The sequence below is a fragment of the Haliotis rubra genome, unplaced genomic scaffold (genome assembly GCF_003918875.1).
Source record: "Haliotis rubra isolate DU_JTF1 unplaced genomic scaffold, ASM391887v1 Scf6, whole genome shotgun sequence".
In the NCBI taxonomy this organism is placed as follows: Eukaryota; Metazoa; Mollusca; class Gastropoda; order Lepetellida; family Haliotidae; genus Haliotis; species Haliotis rubra.
Window position 1 is genome coordinate 4,123,425 of NW_025767301.1, and position 19,833 is coordinate 4,143,257.

The 19,833-nt window shown below is 38.9% G+C and overlaps 1 protein-coding gene across 1 annotated transcript in view; it reads right to left on the reverse strand.

The window, feature by feature from the left end:
- LOC124255356 (pecanex-like protein 1) overlaps positions 1 to 19,811 on the reverse strand; it is a 63,732-nt gene extending 43,921 nt beyond the window's left edge. The window contains 6 exon segments of the mRNA XM_046689253.1: positions 45 to 1,220; positions 2,850 to 2,963; positions 3,226 to 3,249; positions 3,282 to 3,370; positions 8,159 to 8,349; positions 19,547 to 19,811. Coding sequence (XP_046545209.1) covers positions 45 to 1,220; positions 2,850 to 2,963; positions 3,226 to 3,249; positions 3,282 to 3,370; positions 8,159 to 8,349; positions 19,547 to 19,699 — 1,747 coding nt within the window. The 5' untranslated portion in view covers positions 19,700 to 19,811.
- Between the last annotated feature and the right edge of the window lie 22 nt (positions 19,812 to 19,833).

Consider the following 19,833-nt stretch of genomic DNA (forward strand, 5'->3'; position numbering starts at 1 on the left):
AAAATGCAGTATTTGGCAGTGTTCTGTAAGCAAAGAGCCCTTACCTGGTGCAGCACTTGGTCCTGACCTGCGCTGGTAGTGTTTGGGGATAGCTCCCTGGCTTCTCATCACCTCCAGCTCATCAGTGCTGGGGCTGCTGGGGGTAGTGGTACACTCCAGACCTGCTAGAGGCTGATACCCTGCGTTCTGTTGGTCAGAGCTCACATCATACGAACTTTCCCCCTCGTTGGTTATTGTGCTTGTAGACTCTGACACATCAGTCTGTGAATGGCTGTCTCCTGAAGTTGCAGACTCACTGTCTGTACTGAACAACCAGTCTAGCCCTACTACACTGCTTTGTGTTGAATGATTGGCTCTCTTACTCGGGTCTTCATTGCTTTGTAAGTATCGAGTGATCTTAAATATTCCAAAATCTTTACTCTTTGTACCCCCACCTGAGATTGCAGGACTCGAACCTCGTTCAGTTAATGTGTGAGCAGAACTGGACGTTCCCCCACTCCCTGGCCTTGACCTTTGACCTTGAACAGATGGCCTTTCTGCTATAGAGGGGATATATATTTCACCAAGACTAAGATCAGAAGAGTCACTGACACTAGACTGGGGACTATGTCGGACCATTCGGGGCCTACTCCCACCAGCTGTCAAAGACAACGATGCTGGGCGAGGTAATGATGGACTTCGACTGACAGCAACAGGTCTTAACTGTTCATGGGGAAGGGCATCATTTGTTACACTTTGGGATCTCTTTGGCAAGTTCTCCTTCAGTAATTCTAAAGATCTAGTACTTGGAGTCCTTAGTCTATTTCTCACAGCTTCATGCCTCTCCTGTCTCTTGACAGCTGGGCTATCCATCCTAGAATCTGAGCCCAGCCTCCTCATCACCATATGTCCATCACTGATCTGTCTCTGCAGCTGTTCCGAGCTCACTGGGACACGAGCATGGGGAGGCAGAGACATGCGTATCCCCCCTGACTTAGGTTCAGACTGGGAACCAGCATTACTAGGTTCAAGAGCACTTTTTGATCTGCGAACTGCTCGTCTTTCTCTGCGTAAGCGTAACTTTGGAATATATTCTGGGGATAAATCCGAGTCACTCTCTTCCCTCAATCTGGGGGGATTACTTCCGGACTTCTCTGCTGGAGTGTTGTCTGGGATGTGTGGGTTGATCTCCACCTCAACCTGGGTGGTTATGGAATGTGGCAGGTCCGACTTCAGGGCATCTGAAATGGAAACAATGTTCAACAGTCACCAGGTTTAATACGCATACACTTTGAGCTCATCACTCAGTACCTCACTTGACCAAAAGTCAATGAAAAGGTCAAGGGTCCTTTCCAAATTTGGAAATAAGAAGCTCGTCAAAATAGTTTTAACAAGAAGACAAAGTCATCAATATCTCCCGCAATGGCAAAATACTCTTCATGATTATGTCTACGAGTTATGATTATGTCAAATATTTATGTGTGTATATAGAAAAGTGGAAGGAGAGTATTGAAAGGTTTTGAAAGTTCTGCTCCAGAAAGGAGCACTGTCACCAATTTCATTCTATGTCAAACTTGTTGGCATGGAAATGCCAAAAATATTTTATTCAGAAGTCCAAAACTACCAAAAGGCACCAGTACACCACCAGATCTATCTATGCGCCAAGTTTGGTGAAGAAATAGTGAATGGTTTTAGAGTTCTGCTACCGAAAAGAGCACAACCACCAATTTCAGTCTAAGTCAAACTTGTTGCCACGGAAACACCAAAAATATTTTATTCAGAATTCCAAAACTACCAAAAGGCACAAGTACACCACCAGATCCATGTATGTGCCAAGTTTGGTGAAGAAATATTTAACGGTTTTAGAGTTCTGCTCCGGAAAAGACAAATTTGCACGTACCACCAATTCCAGGCTAAGTGAAACTTGTTGCCATGGAAATGCCAAAAATATTTTATTCAGAATTCCAAAACAACCAAAAGGCACCACTACACCACCAGATCTATCTATGTGCCAAGTTTGGTGAAGAAATATTGAACAGTTTTAGAGTTCTGCTCCGGAAAAGAGCACTACCACCAATTTCAGTCTAAGTCGAACTTGTTGCCATGGAAACGCCAAAAATATTTTATTCAGAATTCCAAAACTATCAAAAGGCACAAGTACACCACCAGATCTATCTATGTGCCAAGTTTGGTGATGAAATAGTGAACGGTTTTAGAGTTCTGCTCCGGAAAAGAGCACTACCACTAATTTCAGTCTAAGTCGACCTTTTTGCCATGGAAACGCCAAAAATATTTAATTCAGAATTCCAAAACTACCAAAAGGCACCAGTACACCACCAGATCCATGTATGTGCCAAGTTTGGTGAAGAAATATTGAACGGTTTTAGAGTTCTGCTCCGGAATAGAGTGGACGGACGGACGGACAGACAGACGGACGGAGTCCATTTTAATACCCCCCGCAAAACGCGTTGCGGGGGATAAAAATGTAGCCTGAATTGTTGGTTACTATTTTAAAACCAGTGCTTAAGAAAGGTATTTTCTGAGTGGCTTATGTCAACTTCTTGTTAGTCATTTAATTGGTTTGTCAAAGTTTGGGAAGGATGTCCTATCATGAATTTATTTAAGTATGTCCTCAGATCTTGAAGTAGCTTTAGAGATTTGATTTTAATGATACTGAAAAGATAACATTGATAATACAAACAGAGACACAAATACACCAAATATAAAAATAAGCAAATATTTGTCACTCATTTCAGTGCTGTTCATATTACTTGGTTTTCCAAGACATGGTGAAAATTGAAAGATTCCCTATAACATAACAGTATTTGTTTCTCTTTCGTCCTGAAGTGTTAACTGTAGGAATGACTTACTTTCCAGACTGCTCTCTGTGCTATCTGGCCTGTGCCGGGATGCTGATCCTGTTTCGTTGCTGAAATCATCACCCTCAATTTCAGCAAGGGGAGCAACTCCGTGAGATAATTTATCTGAAAAGAAAAGAAAGCAGAAGATTGTACTGCAAGCCAATTCTGTTAAAAGTTTTTTTTTTGAAAAACAAAAAAATCCAACCAATTAGTATGACATTAAAATCACATGAGATGATGAAAGTGAAAAAAATCTATATACGAATTAAAACTGGCAATGCGGCAATACTCTTCCTGATGTACAAATAGTTACATTGTAATATGTATAATACAGTTTTTCTACCTAGACTTATAACATGAAACACATTCTCAGAGATGATCTTACTGTCAGTGTGGGCTCCTGAACCTTCTGCTGAGTTTATTTCAGAAATGAACTCTAGTCTGGATCCATGTTCACCCTCCAAAGCTGGAGTTGTCTCCCTTCTTCGGTCAAGTTGAACCATTTCAATACTTCAGAATTTGCATTATCCCTGAAATAGATAAAGCAATTAATATTACATTGTCAGTATCATTATGAAGGTCACCATAATTACAATTGATAAAACTAACATTTTAACTATAAATTGTACATCTAAAATACTTATGCTGTCTCACATTATGCACTTTTTCTTCCAACAGTGGACTGGAAACAACCTGGAACATGGTTTTCAGCCACTGTGTACTCTTTGCCCAAACACACCCCTGTACCAAATACTGATTTAGGCCTTCTCATGAAACTCATATGACTCCCAGCTGCAGTCATTCCCTTGTCTTGGGGCCCAACTACCCATGATCAGAATCAAACATGTGAGATAGGATAATTATAAAGATTAAACTTATAGTAAAAATTTCCAATTTGTAAACTTATCCTATCTCTCGTGAAAATAGGACAGGATACAGACTGCATATTACCCTCATCTATAAGGAGTGAGTGAGTGAGTTGGGTTTAACGTTTATACCAATATTCCAGCAATATCACGACGGGGGGACACCAGAAATGGAACCCAAGTCTTCGGCGTGACAAGTGAACGCCTTAACCACTAGGCTACCCCACCGCCCCATCGTCTATAAGGAGACGACAACCATGACAAGCGTGAGATGACAGGTTCAGATGGTGAGTCTCCAGAAATAGTCCCTGCATCCACATCATTCATGTAAAAAGTAGAACAGCTTGGTAAGCTCGCCGTTTAACATTCCTCTTCAGCTTTTCGGAAATTCATACTCTAATAACATGATTGCTCTCAAGGATCTAGGATAGTGAGTATGAGTGCTGATTACCTCAGCGTTGGACGAGGCTTGTCTCTAAAGTGTATGATGAAGTCACCAAAGACAGCTGTACTTCAACGCTGAAGTAGACCACTGAGAGAGGTAGATTTTGTGCCCAAATGGAACAATAAATACCAGACAATTCAGGATTAACATTTGCAATGAAGCATCGGATCCCGTGAATCTTTGTGGAAACACCACTATCTGCACTGTTGGGCTGTAGGCAACTGCTGGGCCAGTACCAAGGGTCCGAATTGATGCCATTTGTAACGTCAAATACAGTCAAGTCTCAGACTGCTGTCGATGTGGGCTTTGAAAACAATCTCTTCACAATCTAGATACTGTACGAGGGGCTTCATACAGCAGGTAAACAACCATGGGTCTATGGAAATGCCAAATGGGAGGACCTCTGACTGGTAGTGGATGCCATCAAGGATTAACTGAAGGTACTTGTGATGGTCTGGAAAGATCAGGACATGGAAGTACACATCCTGCAAGCTGAAACTTTTCACATAGTCTCCTGGGTTGAGGATTGTGCTGAGAAGTGCTACAGAGGCCATCTTGAAATGTGGTGCAGGATCAAGGTACAGCAATTCTTCAGCCTATCAGAGATTTGTATATTGGCATGACTGGGGACAGAAGTTCAAATTTGTGTGATTAATTCAGACAGAAATTGTTTAGAGGGATTCAAAGGACCCTGCGTCTAATAGCTGTGATGTATCCCAGAAAATGCATACTATGATCCACAATGACCTATAACAGATCATAGACCAAAGCTCCACAAACATGCTCTTGATTTAGAAGAGCTGTCTTGTCTCTGTCAAGAATAGGTAATAAAACCAAAGTGGTAAATCCTTGGACATAACTATCTCAAACGTAAACTTTGGAGACAAGTTCTTGTCACAGAACCTCTTGAGACTCTTGAAGAAGCCTGCATAAAGGAAGGTAGATGGTTGGCCAAAAACAGAACAAGAAGGTAAGTGTAAAGTATCTTGATCCTTCATATAAAAATACTTATTAGCTGAAGAGTTACTCCATAAAAGCTGTAATTTAATGGCTATCCATGGAAGCATCACTGTAGTATCGATACTCTCAGTACTGCCCGAGATATCCTCAGATGAAGGTGAAGGAAATTCCATATGACAATGAGGCGCCGGTGATGGTGACACACTCAGCAACTGTACAAGTGAATGTTGTCTCATAGCAGAAGGATCGGGTAACTGGGCGTTCTTTAGTGCAAGGGACATGGACTGTACCATAGTATTAAAGTCGAGTTAAGGAAAAGCTACTCGATTATCTTATGTCCGGTAGTTCCACAAAACTAGTAGGATTGGATGAATAATGATGCTTGAGAAACACAGATTGACATTGAAGAAATCTTGGATTGGTATGATGGAGGTACCTCCAAATAAGGAGTGATCGATGATGCTAGTGATATGGACAACCGCTGTTCTTTGGGACAAGGATTTATGGCAGGATGACGCGGGAAATCAGGGTTAGCACACATTTTCCTTTCCCATGACCCTGCATCGTCCTTTCCAATCATGTAGAGCTGTATTTAATCCTTTTCAATAACCTCAAACACTCAAAATAAGCCCCTAAACAAGAGTACCGGTATGAGTACAACTGGCAGTCACATGATCAACTAGGTCACAAAGCTTCCTGAGATGGCCTATCTGATTCAGCGAGGGTGAAAACTTTATACCAGGTCATTTCATCTACATTGTGGAAAGAGAAGATAAAGTACAAAACATGAGATAGGATCAGTTTAAAAATTAATATCCTTCATCATACACTAGGCTCAAAAAGAAAGAGATTATGGGATAAAATCTTAGACAGTTTCATTTTGAGTCTTAAAGAGCAAGTTTACATTAAACTGAACATTTTGGTCTTGCACTTTTTCAGCGTAAAAAGTGTTTATCAAGTAGTTTCATTGCCCAAACAGTACAGATAGCAAAAGTATCTATGTTTTGCATTATATCGATTTATATTTTGCTCATTTACCAAAAGTTCTATGTCCACAATAAACACATCATGTCCCTTGCAATATGACATCACTGATGCCAAACTGATAAACGAATGACATCATTAGACCTTATTAGACCCATTTAGGTAGTATACAGGAATGCGGTTCTTTTGTTTTGAAGCGCAGTCTACTGTTGTTGTTTGATCAAATTCCCAATGATCATTTGATGACCACAGAATCGCTGAGAATGTTATGGAAAATACGCAAACATGAATGCAAAGTGAACTTTCAGCCATGCTGCAAAGTGTCATAAAATCATGTCACACGTTTGTCGGTTATGTTATCAGCCTCCTTTTGTGAATCCTTGAAGTCCTCATACAGTTCAAAACAAAATGACAATTGGTCTTAGTCACCAACACCATGTGTCTCGGTGAAATCAAACAAAATATGTAAGATGTGAAAATGAACGCAGGGCTCAGAAAAGAGCACTTGTCTGAAAAGTAAATAAAGTGAACTTCAGGCTTTTTGGCTATCTTTTTTTCATATTGTGAAAGATCCATTCAGCCGACTTGTTGTACACACTTAATAGGGAACTTTAGAACATGCATGGGAAAAGTGCCATAGCAAGAATTAGGGACTGACTGAGTTTGGTTTTACGCCGCTTTTAGCAATATTCCAGCAACATCACGGCATGGACACCAGAAATGGGCTTCACACATTGTACCCATGTGGGGATACGAACCGGGTTTTTCGTGAATAGCTTTAACCATTAGGCTACCCCACCGCCCCAAGAATTAGGGAAATAATAATAGGTGTACGCAATACATTCAATAGTTTCTGTAAGTGTGACGCCATGACTGACGCATAATGTACATGTTACTTCCCAGGGGTGGAAATAACTTTAAAATTGCTAGTGTACTCCGGTACAGTGGCACATGTAAAATCACTTGCCCTGAAAAGGTTTCCCCCTATACTGGCCGATTTTCTTGGTGATTTTTTAAATAAACAACATAATTAACATTGGAATGTCAACTGGACACCGGTACAGCCTGATATACAAATGTGCTTGCCCGACAGAAAAAAACCCACTGGACTCGGACGTCGGGCAATGGGTTATTTCCACCCCTGCCCTCCCATTTCTGACTAGTCACAATGACAACAAAAATGAAAATAACAACATGCAAATTGACAGAATGTTTTGAATAACATTCATGACACATTTATGCATATACGTGCATGAATTAACAAAAATCTCCTTCCTAATATCCTGCGTACTCATGTCGGTGAACATGCCATTTTCTGAAAGGCGCTTACCAATAGTGATGCCATACATACCTCAACAATATGTTACATATTTGGTATTTTCATTGAGGTGAGGTTCATGAATGAAAATACACACAACCAATCTATCCTGCTGCTTATAATGCTTCTTTCACATTTTTACATACATTTTTCATGTATATAAATATCTTTTGGTTTGGGAGTAGACAAGAGACCAGTTTAAATCAATTGGCACCAATTACGGCATAACCATGGGGGGGTAATTCTGGCCTGTTTACCTCAACAAACAAAAATCTCATAACAGCATAACATTCCAGCAATTATATTGAGGGATATACTTTCATTGCAAGAAAAATGAGTGTATATTTTCAAGCATTGATATAAACTGATTCAAAAATTCTGTTTTGTTTCACACAAGAAAAGGGTGTTTTAATCGTTTACACTTCCCCTTTAACTACAAGAGGAAAGGAATTGAAAACAACCTAAAACTTAAATATTGATACAATTATGTCAACTCAACAACGAACAAACAGCAAACACAAAGCATGATAATCTTTTGCATAGTCATAGTCATCTTCATGGTTTACCTGTGGTAGTGAGGTAGCCTAGTGGTTAAAGTGTTCGCTCGTCACGCCGAAGACCCAGGTTCGATTCCCCACATGGGTACAATGTGAGAAGCCCATTTCTGGTGTAACCTGCCGTGATATTGCTGGAATACTGCTAAAAGCGGCGTAAAACTAAACTCACTCGCTCACTCATAGTTTACCTGATTTCAATACTTTTAGCCAAATCAGTGGAGCCGGCCTTGCTTCCCTTATCGGACTTAGACTCTTCTTCATCCACATCACCGGTGTCATACATGTGATGGAGCCTGAAGTTGACAAACTTGACGAGGAGGAACAGCAAAGCGATGACTCCACAGTACACTGTCCACACCAGGATAGACGGTATCAAGGTCTACAAGAAAATACAGAATTAAGGACTTGTACCTCTGCAACCTGTTATTCAAAAAGGGCAACCTGTTACTTCAGTCTCCATTCATGTAGTGCAAGCCTTCAAAATCCTTTCTCATACCAAATATGCATTTTCAACATGATTCAGTATCAGTTGGTGTAAAAAAATCACAGTCCACGAGCCTAAACATGGCTGTTGGCATTATTTTCATTTCAACTGGCAACACACTCTTTAGTCCAGCGGCCACTCTTCAAAAGGCCTATAAAAATAGGAGCACCCCAACCGATGGTATAACAAGATACAACCTTTATTTTCTTGTACATATATGTCTATTCTTCAAGAAAAGTATGGTTGTGGTCATATGAAATAGGTATGTAATATATATAATGCTCTGTTTCCATGGTAACAAGAGCAAAATATGTTTAGGACAGGGGTGTTCACTTAACCATCCACTACAACATTATTTGATGGGGTACAACTCATCTTTTTTTTAAAATGATCTGTAATGTTCAACAATTCTTTCAGTACTAATCATTAACTCTATTGAAGCCACCGATGGACACAATGAATTATTTAGTGCATCAGTTAGTGCAGAAGAAATAAATTGAGTTTTCATTTATCATAAATATTTTTCAGAATGACACAGAAAGCCCTGTTTACACTCATATGATAGCACATGTAGAGGGCATTAATTTATTTGAAGGTATGTTACCATTACCAACTGTGACTAGGTCAAACAACCATTCTCAAAAACACCGTCCATTCATAAAGTTTCACCCAAGATTATATGGGCGCTTCATTATTACTAAATTTGGCAATGTTTGTTGAGAGTGATTTCCCCTTCTGCTATCCAATATGGAGTATTAGTGACTGCTCTGTCTGTGATGACATAGATATTGAACACAGGGAAGTTTCAGTGATCAATGTAAGTTGGACTATGATGCTCATTATTGTGTAAACAATATAAGGATGGATTTGGCACAACCTGCCAAAAGAATCTGCCCAGTCCCACCAGATATAGGACATTGTATTCTCTGTCATAGACAGCTTGCTGAAAAAGGGAAAGAGGCATCAAATATTGTAAGAAAACCCACAGTAGATGGACTGCAAGCATTGTTTACAGCTTCTAAAGTACGTCTGGATGAAGTGTATCATCATCTATTGCCATTCAAAGATGATATTTTGACAGGGACTATTGAAGTTGCTTTTCACAAGTCTTGTCGAGCATCGTATACCAGCAAATCCAATTTGAAGCATGTACATGTAGACAACAGTCAAATATCTGACAACACAGTCTGAAGAATCCATATACAACAACACCCGCTTAAGCAGAAATGACACATCATCATTTAACATCCGGCAACATTGCTTCATTTGTAGCAAAGGGTGGAAAAGGGTGAGAAACTAACACAGATTGCCACAGGAACAGGGCAGAGTACACATGAAAAGGTGTTGCTAGACAGCTATTGCTAGAAATGATGGTTATTCTACGTATGACAATCTATTCTGACTTGTTTGCCTTCGATGCAAAGTACCACCGTCCTTGTTATGCTGCATACATCTCAGAACGAAACATTACAGCAGCAAGGAGAAAGTTTGACCATGACAAGGGAGACTCAGAATATGACAAGGCCTTTAAGCAACTTGTGTCTAACATTCAAGAAACAATATTTTCCAGGAGTAAATCCGTAAAAACATTATCTCAAGTAAGGATGGAATTTGAAAAGAATTTGTCAAATTTGGGAATGCAAGTTGAGGTGTATTCATGGAAACTGAAAGAGAAATTAAGTCAATATTTTGGAGAAAAACATGGACGTTCAGACTTATTGGTCTCCAGTACAGTCTCTGTGGGTGATGCTCTACGAAAAGCATCTGAATTGCAAGAACAGCATTTCATTGATGATGCTGAAGATCTTTGTGATCTTACACCAACATCTGGACTATCTGAGATTGATGAAAGACAGATCCTTCATTCTGCAGCCAAGATATTGAGATACCAGATGTCAAGCATTTGTGACTCAAATTTGTATTATGAACCATCTACTCAACTAAATATGTTGTCATGTGCCAAATTTGTTCCCAATTTAATTTTGTAATGTGGGTTACCAACGGAAAATCATACAAACACATTTCAGATTGTGGTGATGCAAATGTTTCAAAGAATGATCTTGCAACACTTGCAGTTTGTCATGACATTATCTCTAAATCTAAGCATGTAAGAACATTCATGACTTTGGGTATTGGTGTGTACTTACATCATGAATTTGGGAGTAAGTTGCTCATAGATTAACTCCATTCACTGGGTCACTGTGTATCCTATGATGAAGTACGGCGATTTCTTACCTCGGTCGCCCTATCAGTTACATGCAATGTCAATTTCATAAATACAATGTAATATGAACAAGAAACAACATTGTTTGGAGTAATACTGTCAACCAACTATACTGGTTCATGAGAGTCTGGATTCAGTTTTAAGTAGGACCAAAGATGAGCCCAGTAGTAGACATACTGCACTGACGTAGATACATGACTAGCATTTAAGGTAAATGAATTTTCTTACTTTGTTTCAGGTATACCAAACCAGCACAACGTCCTCAGCCCAATCCAGTGGCTGATAGTTCTACTACTGAGGCCTATTCGACTTCCACTGCCTATGCTAGTGCCCAGAACAAGGACATGATATGGAAGCTAGCTCATGTGAGAAAAGAAGAAGGGCAATCTCAGCATATTCCATCCTGGACCGGGTTCAATTCTTTTATATCAGAGGAAAGTTCACCTGTTGCATCCGTGAGTTATCTTCCCTTTATTCAGGCATCTCCTACAGATCTCTCCACAATATACACTGTACTACTGCAGTTAGTTCAGCTGGCTGAGAAACTAGGCCAAGGCCATATACTTGTAACTGCTGACATGGCCATCTACTCGAAGGCACAGGAAATCCTGTGGGCAAAACCTCCTGCCTTGTACAAAAAAGTAACCATGAGAGTTGGAGGCATGCATCTCACAATGGCTTTAATTGCTAGCCTCGGCCATCTCTATTGTGACGGAGGCCTTCTGTCTTTATTGACAGACTTTGACGTCTATGCAGTCAACACAGCCCGTAAGATGCTGCAGGGAAAGGAATATGCAAGAGGACTTCGAGGCTTGAAGTTGGTACATGAAGCTCTATTCCGTATGTTGTTTGTGGCAATGGAGTCATGGCTTCAAGAACAAAGACGCACTTTAGAGGCTTCCATTCTTGCCAAAAAATTGAAGGAACTGCAAGATGCATTTGCTACAAAAGATCATGATTCAGCAATCACGATATCAAATGAACTTCAGTATCAACACCTTGATAAACTCATCAAAACTATTGATGAGTTTAGGCAGGTTGGACGAACCATGTCTCAAACGTTCTCCTACTGGGACACTTTCTTGGATGGAGGAGATATACTTCTGCGCTTACTGAGGGCAGAGCGTGAAGCAAACTTCAGTTTTCATCTGAATACTGTATGTGAAACTATTCCCTGGTTTGTGGCTGCAGGTAGACACACATATGCCAAGTTTGTTCCAATGTATGTAGTGGACATGAACACCTTGAAAGACAACGATCTGCCAGCCTACAGACACTTGAATGGAGGTGGGTTTGTCATACAAAGATCTTCAAGGCACAGCTTCAATAGTGTGGCAACAGATCAAGCCCTGGAACAAACCATCAACAGGGATGGCAAAAGCAAAGGAGGAGTTATTGGTCTGACACTACACAAAGGTGCTCTTACCCGATGGTTAAAGACAAGGCATATCACTGCAGAATACGCTGAATCGTTTAAGTCTCTGTGTAGTGATCGGAGCAGAACTGATAAGCCACATGAGGAACTTGGAAATGCAAGGTTTGTCAGGGATGAACAGGATGTTACCAAGATCATGGAGGCTGCTTCTCAATATCAAAATCCATTTGACCTACTGACTGTGCCTTCAGAATTGATCAACATTGCCACTGGACAGGTTGCCTCAGCTGAGGTAAGTAAAAGTTTGAATGGCTTCATGGATAAAGGCAAGAAGAAACACCAGGATTTCCTAGCAAAGCGCCTCGTTAAAGAAACTAAGAACAAGAGTTTCTGGGATCCGGACCTGCGCAGGAAAGTACTGACATTTTCAGAGATGCGCAAAGGTTTGCCAACAAAGAAGACTGACAGGTTTATGGTGGATTCTGAGGTGCTTTTTCGTCGACTGCTGGTTGTATCGAAGCAGAGAGATGTCAGTTTGGAATCTGTCCTTAAACATGAACTTGCAGCAGTCCCACCTTCCCTTTTCCATGATGATGGCACGATGAGGAAATGCACCAAATGACACTCTTGCAAAGCTTGAAAGACACACAGTTCACCACCTTTGATGACTTAGGACATTGCGTTCTTCGACGGTTGAAGGTAATTCTTGATAGCAGTCTTGGTGTTGGCACCATTGCCATTGTGTTTGATAGATATGACAGCCCAAATTCAATCAAACAGTTGGAGCGACAAAGACGTGGAGATGAGTCAGTAGCCACGTTTGATGTAAAAGGTGGCCATACAGTTCCAAACTACAGAAAATTCCTGAAGAATTCTGCTAACAAGGCAAGCTTAGCAGTTTTTGTTTCAGAATATATTCTGCTAAGAAAAGAATTTCTTCTCAGTGGACATGAACTCATCATTGCTGATGGATTTGTTGATGGTTGTATTTCAAAATGTATCAATGAAAACAGTGTGTCCGATCTCACGGACCTATTCAGTTCCCACGAGGAAGCCAATACAAGGATGGTGTTGCATGCAATTCACTTTTCAGAGCGATATGACCGTATCGTTATTCGAAGTGACGACACAGATGTCATGGTACTTCTCCTGTACTATACAAATAATGCCATGCTTAGATCATCTGTATATATGGAAGCGGGACACAACACACAGTCCACGAACAGACAGAGGTACGTTCCCATCAGTACCATAGCTGTAACAGTGGGAAATGATGTCTGTCAGAGTTCGCCTGCAGCTCACGCACTAACTGGCTGTGACACAACTAGCAGCTTCTACAAAGTTGGAAAATCCACTGTTTACAGCAAACTCTTGCAACATGTCAAGGAAGAATATGCATCTTCGGGGAGATTTGGTATGTCAGGCAATTTTGAGGATGATGTTACAATATCAAGGAGATTTATTCTGTAAATATTCAAGAGAAAAGACCAGCCCTGTGCAACTCTGGATCGTCTGCGATATGTGATGGCGTCAACGACTGACAAGTCTGCTGCTGATCTACCTCCCACTGAAGATGCCTTCTCCCAGCATGTGAGGAGAGCCAGGTACCAAGTAGCCATTTGGTGCCAAAGTCATGTACCCATGCCAGTTCTTGGTGAGCCCAAGGACAATGGGTGGGCAGTAGCTGTGAATGGTTCTTTGGAACCTGTGATGTTTCAAAGGAGATAGCTCCAACTGAACTGAGAAATCTCACACACTTGTATGGCACAGACAACGACTGTTGTGTTGGGAAGAAGTGTCAGTGTCTCCATTCAGGCCTCAAATGCACAGAATTTCTTCCACATTCTCTGACAGTGATGCAAATGAAGAATGTGACTAACACTGATCATACTACACAGAAGTTTTAAACATGACGGTTGTTGGCATATGTGATAGTCTGGATCCTACCCACAATGTAAGTTCAAATGTGAATAAGTCTTTCTATGGAAATGTGAACAAATAGATAAACTTGTAGTTACATATTTTGTAGAAACTATTAGATATCTTGATGAGAGTGATAATGTGATATTGACATAGGCGTACATTTAAGCCGTGCTCAGTGTATTATGAAAACAGGTGCTTGATGGGGGACAACCCCTTTTTACTATTAGGTTGTTATCAAATCCTGATACTGTTGTCATACAAAACATACAAATTGCTGTTTTCCCTTGACAGATCATAGTACAACTTGCCTAAAATGTATATGGGGGTAATCAGACAAAAGATGTATTGGCTACTTACCCCAAATTGAAGTGTCCATAAAATATTCGGGTTTTTTTCCTGTAATATGTCCCAATTAAAATCAGATAAATTAACAAGTTTATTACAACTATTCTGTTTTATTGATGGTTTTGTAAAGCTGAAGGCTTAAACAACCTAATGGACACAACCTTACTCTTGTTTTTGTCATTTTATTTTTTCAGTGAATTTTGAAAACACATGAATTCACAATTTTGGCTAAAATTTCATTTTGGGTGAACGAAATACAACTATAACAATTTTTTTCAAAACACATATCTATGTTGTGAAAAAAGGCCACACTATGTACTTTAATTTGCAATCAGTTTTGTTGAAATATATGAAATATTTCAGAAGTTATCACACATTTCATGAAAATGTGTTTGTGTAAATTTCATGTGTTGCTATGGCAACATGTTGGTTACCATGTGCCATACCTATTTTGTGCGACCACGACCTTACTTTTCATAAAGGGTAGATATGTACCATGATATAAATATAGGTTGTGGCTTGTTATACCTCAGGTTGGGGTTCATCTCTCTGACGAGTCAGAAACCACTAGTCTATTAGTGTTCATACATGACATTGATTCATTGTTGAGCAATGATAAAGTGTAATACTTACATGGTGGAACAACAGACACTGTGAAGTCATTCTTAATCTTTCAATCTTAAAAACTTGTCCCTACACACAAGTAAACAAAGAAACTAAAAACAAAAGGTAATTGACTCAAGGCCTAGTTTCTTAACAAGGAACCACAAAACATTTTCTTAAAATCCCTAAGAAATACCTTATGTCTCCCTCCCATTCTGTGCCTCAGATAATAACAGCCACTTAACAATTAGTCATTGACATATTTTCCCCTTTAATCACATTTATTACAAACTGCTCAAAACTGAAACTATCGGCGCATTATTTCCTTAAGTGACAATGACACCCATACTACAGCAAACCAACTTCACTATGTACAGTTAACAAATTGGTACGAGTAATAAATGGAAATAAATACTTCTCATAATATAACAAGCATCTTCTGTATATAAATAACAATCAGTGAAATCTCATTTACATTTGCTTAACTCACAAAATATCTCTGTAAATCAAACACATGTCATGGTTGAGTGAATGCTACTGAATGTGCCAAGTCAGCAATATTCCAGCTATAGTCACATCAACCTACACATTGTCCAGGCTAGTGGCTCAAAGCATGATCTGGGTATGATGACGAGCAATCAACCCCAAGTCACAAAGCCTTATCATCTGTTCTACATTTGTCAAAATGTAGACTACCGGTAGATATTCCGATCGGTAGATATTCCTATGGCGACTCAAGAATACCACAGAACACATCTCTTAGACAAAAATGTAATGAATGATTGATTGGAATGTACACTTTGTCATTAAAACTAACTTTTGATTTGAAAATCACCAATCTCCTTACTTAATCTTTGTTCTAGATAAATCAATCTGTAGTAAATACTTTCTTTTTCAAAGAAATAAATTAACGTGTGACAATTTATGTTAAGGCTTAGATGAGGTGAAATTGTACATAATACCTATATAATTCTTTGTTCTAGCAAATAGGCAACCAATTAACTGGATCAACTTTAACATGCTATACTTGGGATTTCACTTTCTTAGTAAAGTAAAGATTCCGGTACTTAATTACTTTACGTCCCATCTGGGATTCACACCTACACTCTGAGAGTCAGCCTAATCACCAGCTCACAAAGTCAGCGATCTAGCCCACTCAGTCGCCACAGCTTCAACATGACAATCAATGTGACATTCAAGTCTATTTGCCATCACTAGCACCAACATTATTCTGACCGTTGAAAAATTATTCATTTTTAGACCACCTTCACTGAATGTAAAACCAAAACATTTTAATACCCCCCAAAAAATTAAAAGGCCTTATTTAGAATCACAGAAATGATTGAAATATCTGACAATGCAAATCACATAGGATTTCTACACCTGATGCAACTCTCCATGACGCACTCTACATCATAGGTAAACTCAACTTTCTTGAACCATCTTCATAAGCACAATTAAACATGCACATTTTAAAACATTTTTTGACAAAAATGTTGTTGTTCTGATTACCCGACCAACCATTGAATTCTGGTGCCGACCCTATTTTTTTAAGCGGAATGAATAAAATAAGCTTTCAGATACCATTGTTTCTTCCCGGCACCAACAGTGATTTGTCAATCTGATAGAGAAAGTCGATATGATGGACGCAAGCTTTACTGAATAAACAATTACACATTGATAAATGTGTTATTAGTTTGTACTTTACTTCTAAAAAATATGTAAAAAAAAAATCTGACCAACCTACCCTAAATTTTTAAGAGGTGTAATCGGAACCTCAACATTTTTCTAATTTGCCCTCATTGTAGTCAATAATCATGATATTTTAAGAGTTTTTGTTTACAGGTATATAATGAAAATTTCAAAAGATCACATGGTGCTTTCACACCTGTCTGGCTTAAGTACTTTAAATTCAGATGGTTAATGCCATTGCTTAGTGATTTGTCAGAAAGACAAGAATATTTAATAATTATTATTTAATGTATAAGGCCTAAATCAGGAATCATGATGACATCTTAATATGTTTTACAACATTTTCAATGACTAGAAATATCAAATACTTTGAAACATTAACAAGAAGAGCATCATCTGTTTTCTATACTTTCATCACTATCTCAGATACCACACCTTCCAGATGAAACAATCCATTCATAGGTCACATGTCAGATATCCACTTTACAAAAAATTCAGTTTCAGTTCTTTACCGTTTAGATTAAAAAATAATTATGGTAACGAAAGTCAATCAGAGAATACAAATAATCTGTCAATACTTTTTTCATTGTGGATAAAAGGATGATCAGATAAAAACAGAATGAGTAAAAAATCCACAGAAATATACAATTAAAACCATGAACTTTGTTGTGTTGCATTTAGAACAGTCTGTTGTGTTCATTACCTTTGTCGGAAGTTTTGTTTCACAAAGCACCCTTAGGTTGATCTAACTGACCGTGTTAACCTTAGCACTTAGGTAGCAAATATAAGGCAGGATGACAACATCTGTTGATATTGTTACTCAATGTACTGTGAGTGAGTGAGTTAATTCCAGCTATATGGCGGCGGTCTGTAAATAATCGAGTCTAGACCAGACAATGCAGTGACCAACAGCATGAGCATCAATCTGCGCAGTTGGGTACCGATGACATGTGTCAACCAAGTCAGCGAGTCTGACCACCAATCCCATTAGTCGCCTCTTACGACAAGCATGGGTTACTGAAGAATATTCTAACCTGGACCTTCACGGGTATCAATGTACTGTGAAAAAACACAACATATACAGATTTCCTCGCTAATTCAACACAATTTGTGAGTGCCCAGGTTTTGGACTCATTCAAATGATTGTCAGATCATGTAATTTGTAACCATGAACAGTGACAAAATCATTGCCAGCTTCTACCACATTGTAACCCATCATGTTTAACACGTCTATGTGTTCTCTGAAATCCCTGTGAATATATGATCAGGAGTTAATAAAAAAAAAAGACACATGCATCGAAAGTTTATCTGAGCATCATACTTCCTAGATAGTATCAATATTTGTATTTACATAGCATATAAATGGGTGATACCGCAAATTCTCAAACACTGGTAGAAATGCCAGTTGTCACATGCTACATGTACCTTGAATGTCACTTATAATACATTTCATAATATCCTCTCCTAATTACATTTCCTTCCATCCTTCTTCAATCTGTAATGGTAATCAGATGTTAGAGTAAAGTCAAGTAAAGTAAAGCTGAAATGTCTTGTTTATTAATTACGGGATAGTTTTTTCAACCTGTTCTAAAAAAAAATCACCTACAAAACAAGGCATGTCACTTCAACTGATGGTGCGTAAATATATATTTAATACTCAGGTATCATTCAGAGAGTCATTTCTCATTTTACCAACATTGTTTGTGAAAACATGCAACTCTGGAATGTGGTTATGTGGGGTGAATAAATATCTGATTTCTAAAATTATGTTGATGATGGACAGTAGAATCACTAGCATATCACAATGTTGTATTTAAAACTTGTATTAGAGTATTAAAACGAACACATTGTGATGATGCTGACAGACTGCAACGAGTTCCAGGCTTTATTATAAGAGCAATTCTGAATACTTAGACTGAAGTATTTCAAATTCAGACTTGCAGTGACTTGACCTCAATGCAACGTTCACTGACATTATCACGTTTTCTGTTTCAAAGGATGATATAGATTCCTGAAGGTCATGAAAATTTACAATATCCTCCAGTCTTCTGAAAGAGAACAAAGGTTCATGGAACCCATTAAACACATACCCTGAGGCAATACTGACAATAAAATACACAATTTGGGCAATGTCTATATCAACCTGTCATGAAACACCAAGCATTGGATCATATATATTGACAATTTCCAAATATATGGAAAAATCCATTTGAAATGCAAAAACAATTTGAATATGTAACACATATTTCAGTATAAAGCATTAACAAAGAACCCCACTGTAAATACTATGTAAATTCTCTACATGGTTCTTAGATATTTGAATTAGTGTTGAACAAACCATAAGGTGCAAAACATGGAACTTACTGATTGTGAAAAGATGCTAGCATGTTTGCAGATCTCAACAATCTAAATACCTCAGCTTGTTTTTGTGCTTCAGCATATTCAGAACTGAATATTAACCCAAGATGTTGACTTTTGTCCATTCATGTTAGTACCATACTGGACCTGGTAGTCCATCCTACCCCAGTTACCAGATTTACTTAGCTGCATTGAGCCTACATCCAACTATTTATTGGGGGTAGATATAGATCAATAACAAAAACAATTTCCAAAATTGGATGAAATGACATCATATCACCTGTAGGGCATGTGGTGGCCAATCTATTAAAATATCTTCTTAATTTTATCATATCTATCATAATATCACGATTCAAAGACAGAGTTCATACGTTTGGAGATCATACCATAATTAGCTGTTTGACTTCATTGGGCCTACATGTGACAATGACATTTCATTTTTAGGAATCACCATGCATATTTACACCAGCTCGTACTTTAGGTGCATAAATATTAATTTTTCAGAATGGTATTTGAATCATCCCACTATCAGTCATGATACACATTGAAGGGAAACGACAGAGTCAACTTACAAGGTGTAGAATTAGTGGAAATGCGAGGAAAAACATCCACAGGTAAAGGTGGAAAGTGTTGCAAAAGATACTCTGACGGGGGTCGTAAAACCACCCCCCGGTCAAGGAAGCCCATATTCCCTGACCAAGGATGTCTAAGATATGGGAACCCATTGATGGGTGTCTCCGCTATGGTTTCGCTATTTCACCATCGTGGATTGACCGTCGAATACAGGCATTTTTCTCATTCGTTTCATTTGTTCTCGTCGTCCATCTTCCGGATTCACCCAAGGCAAACAATCTCGTGT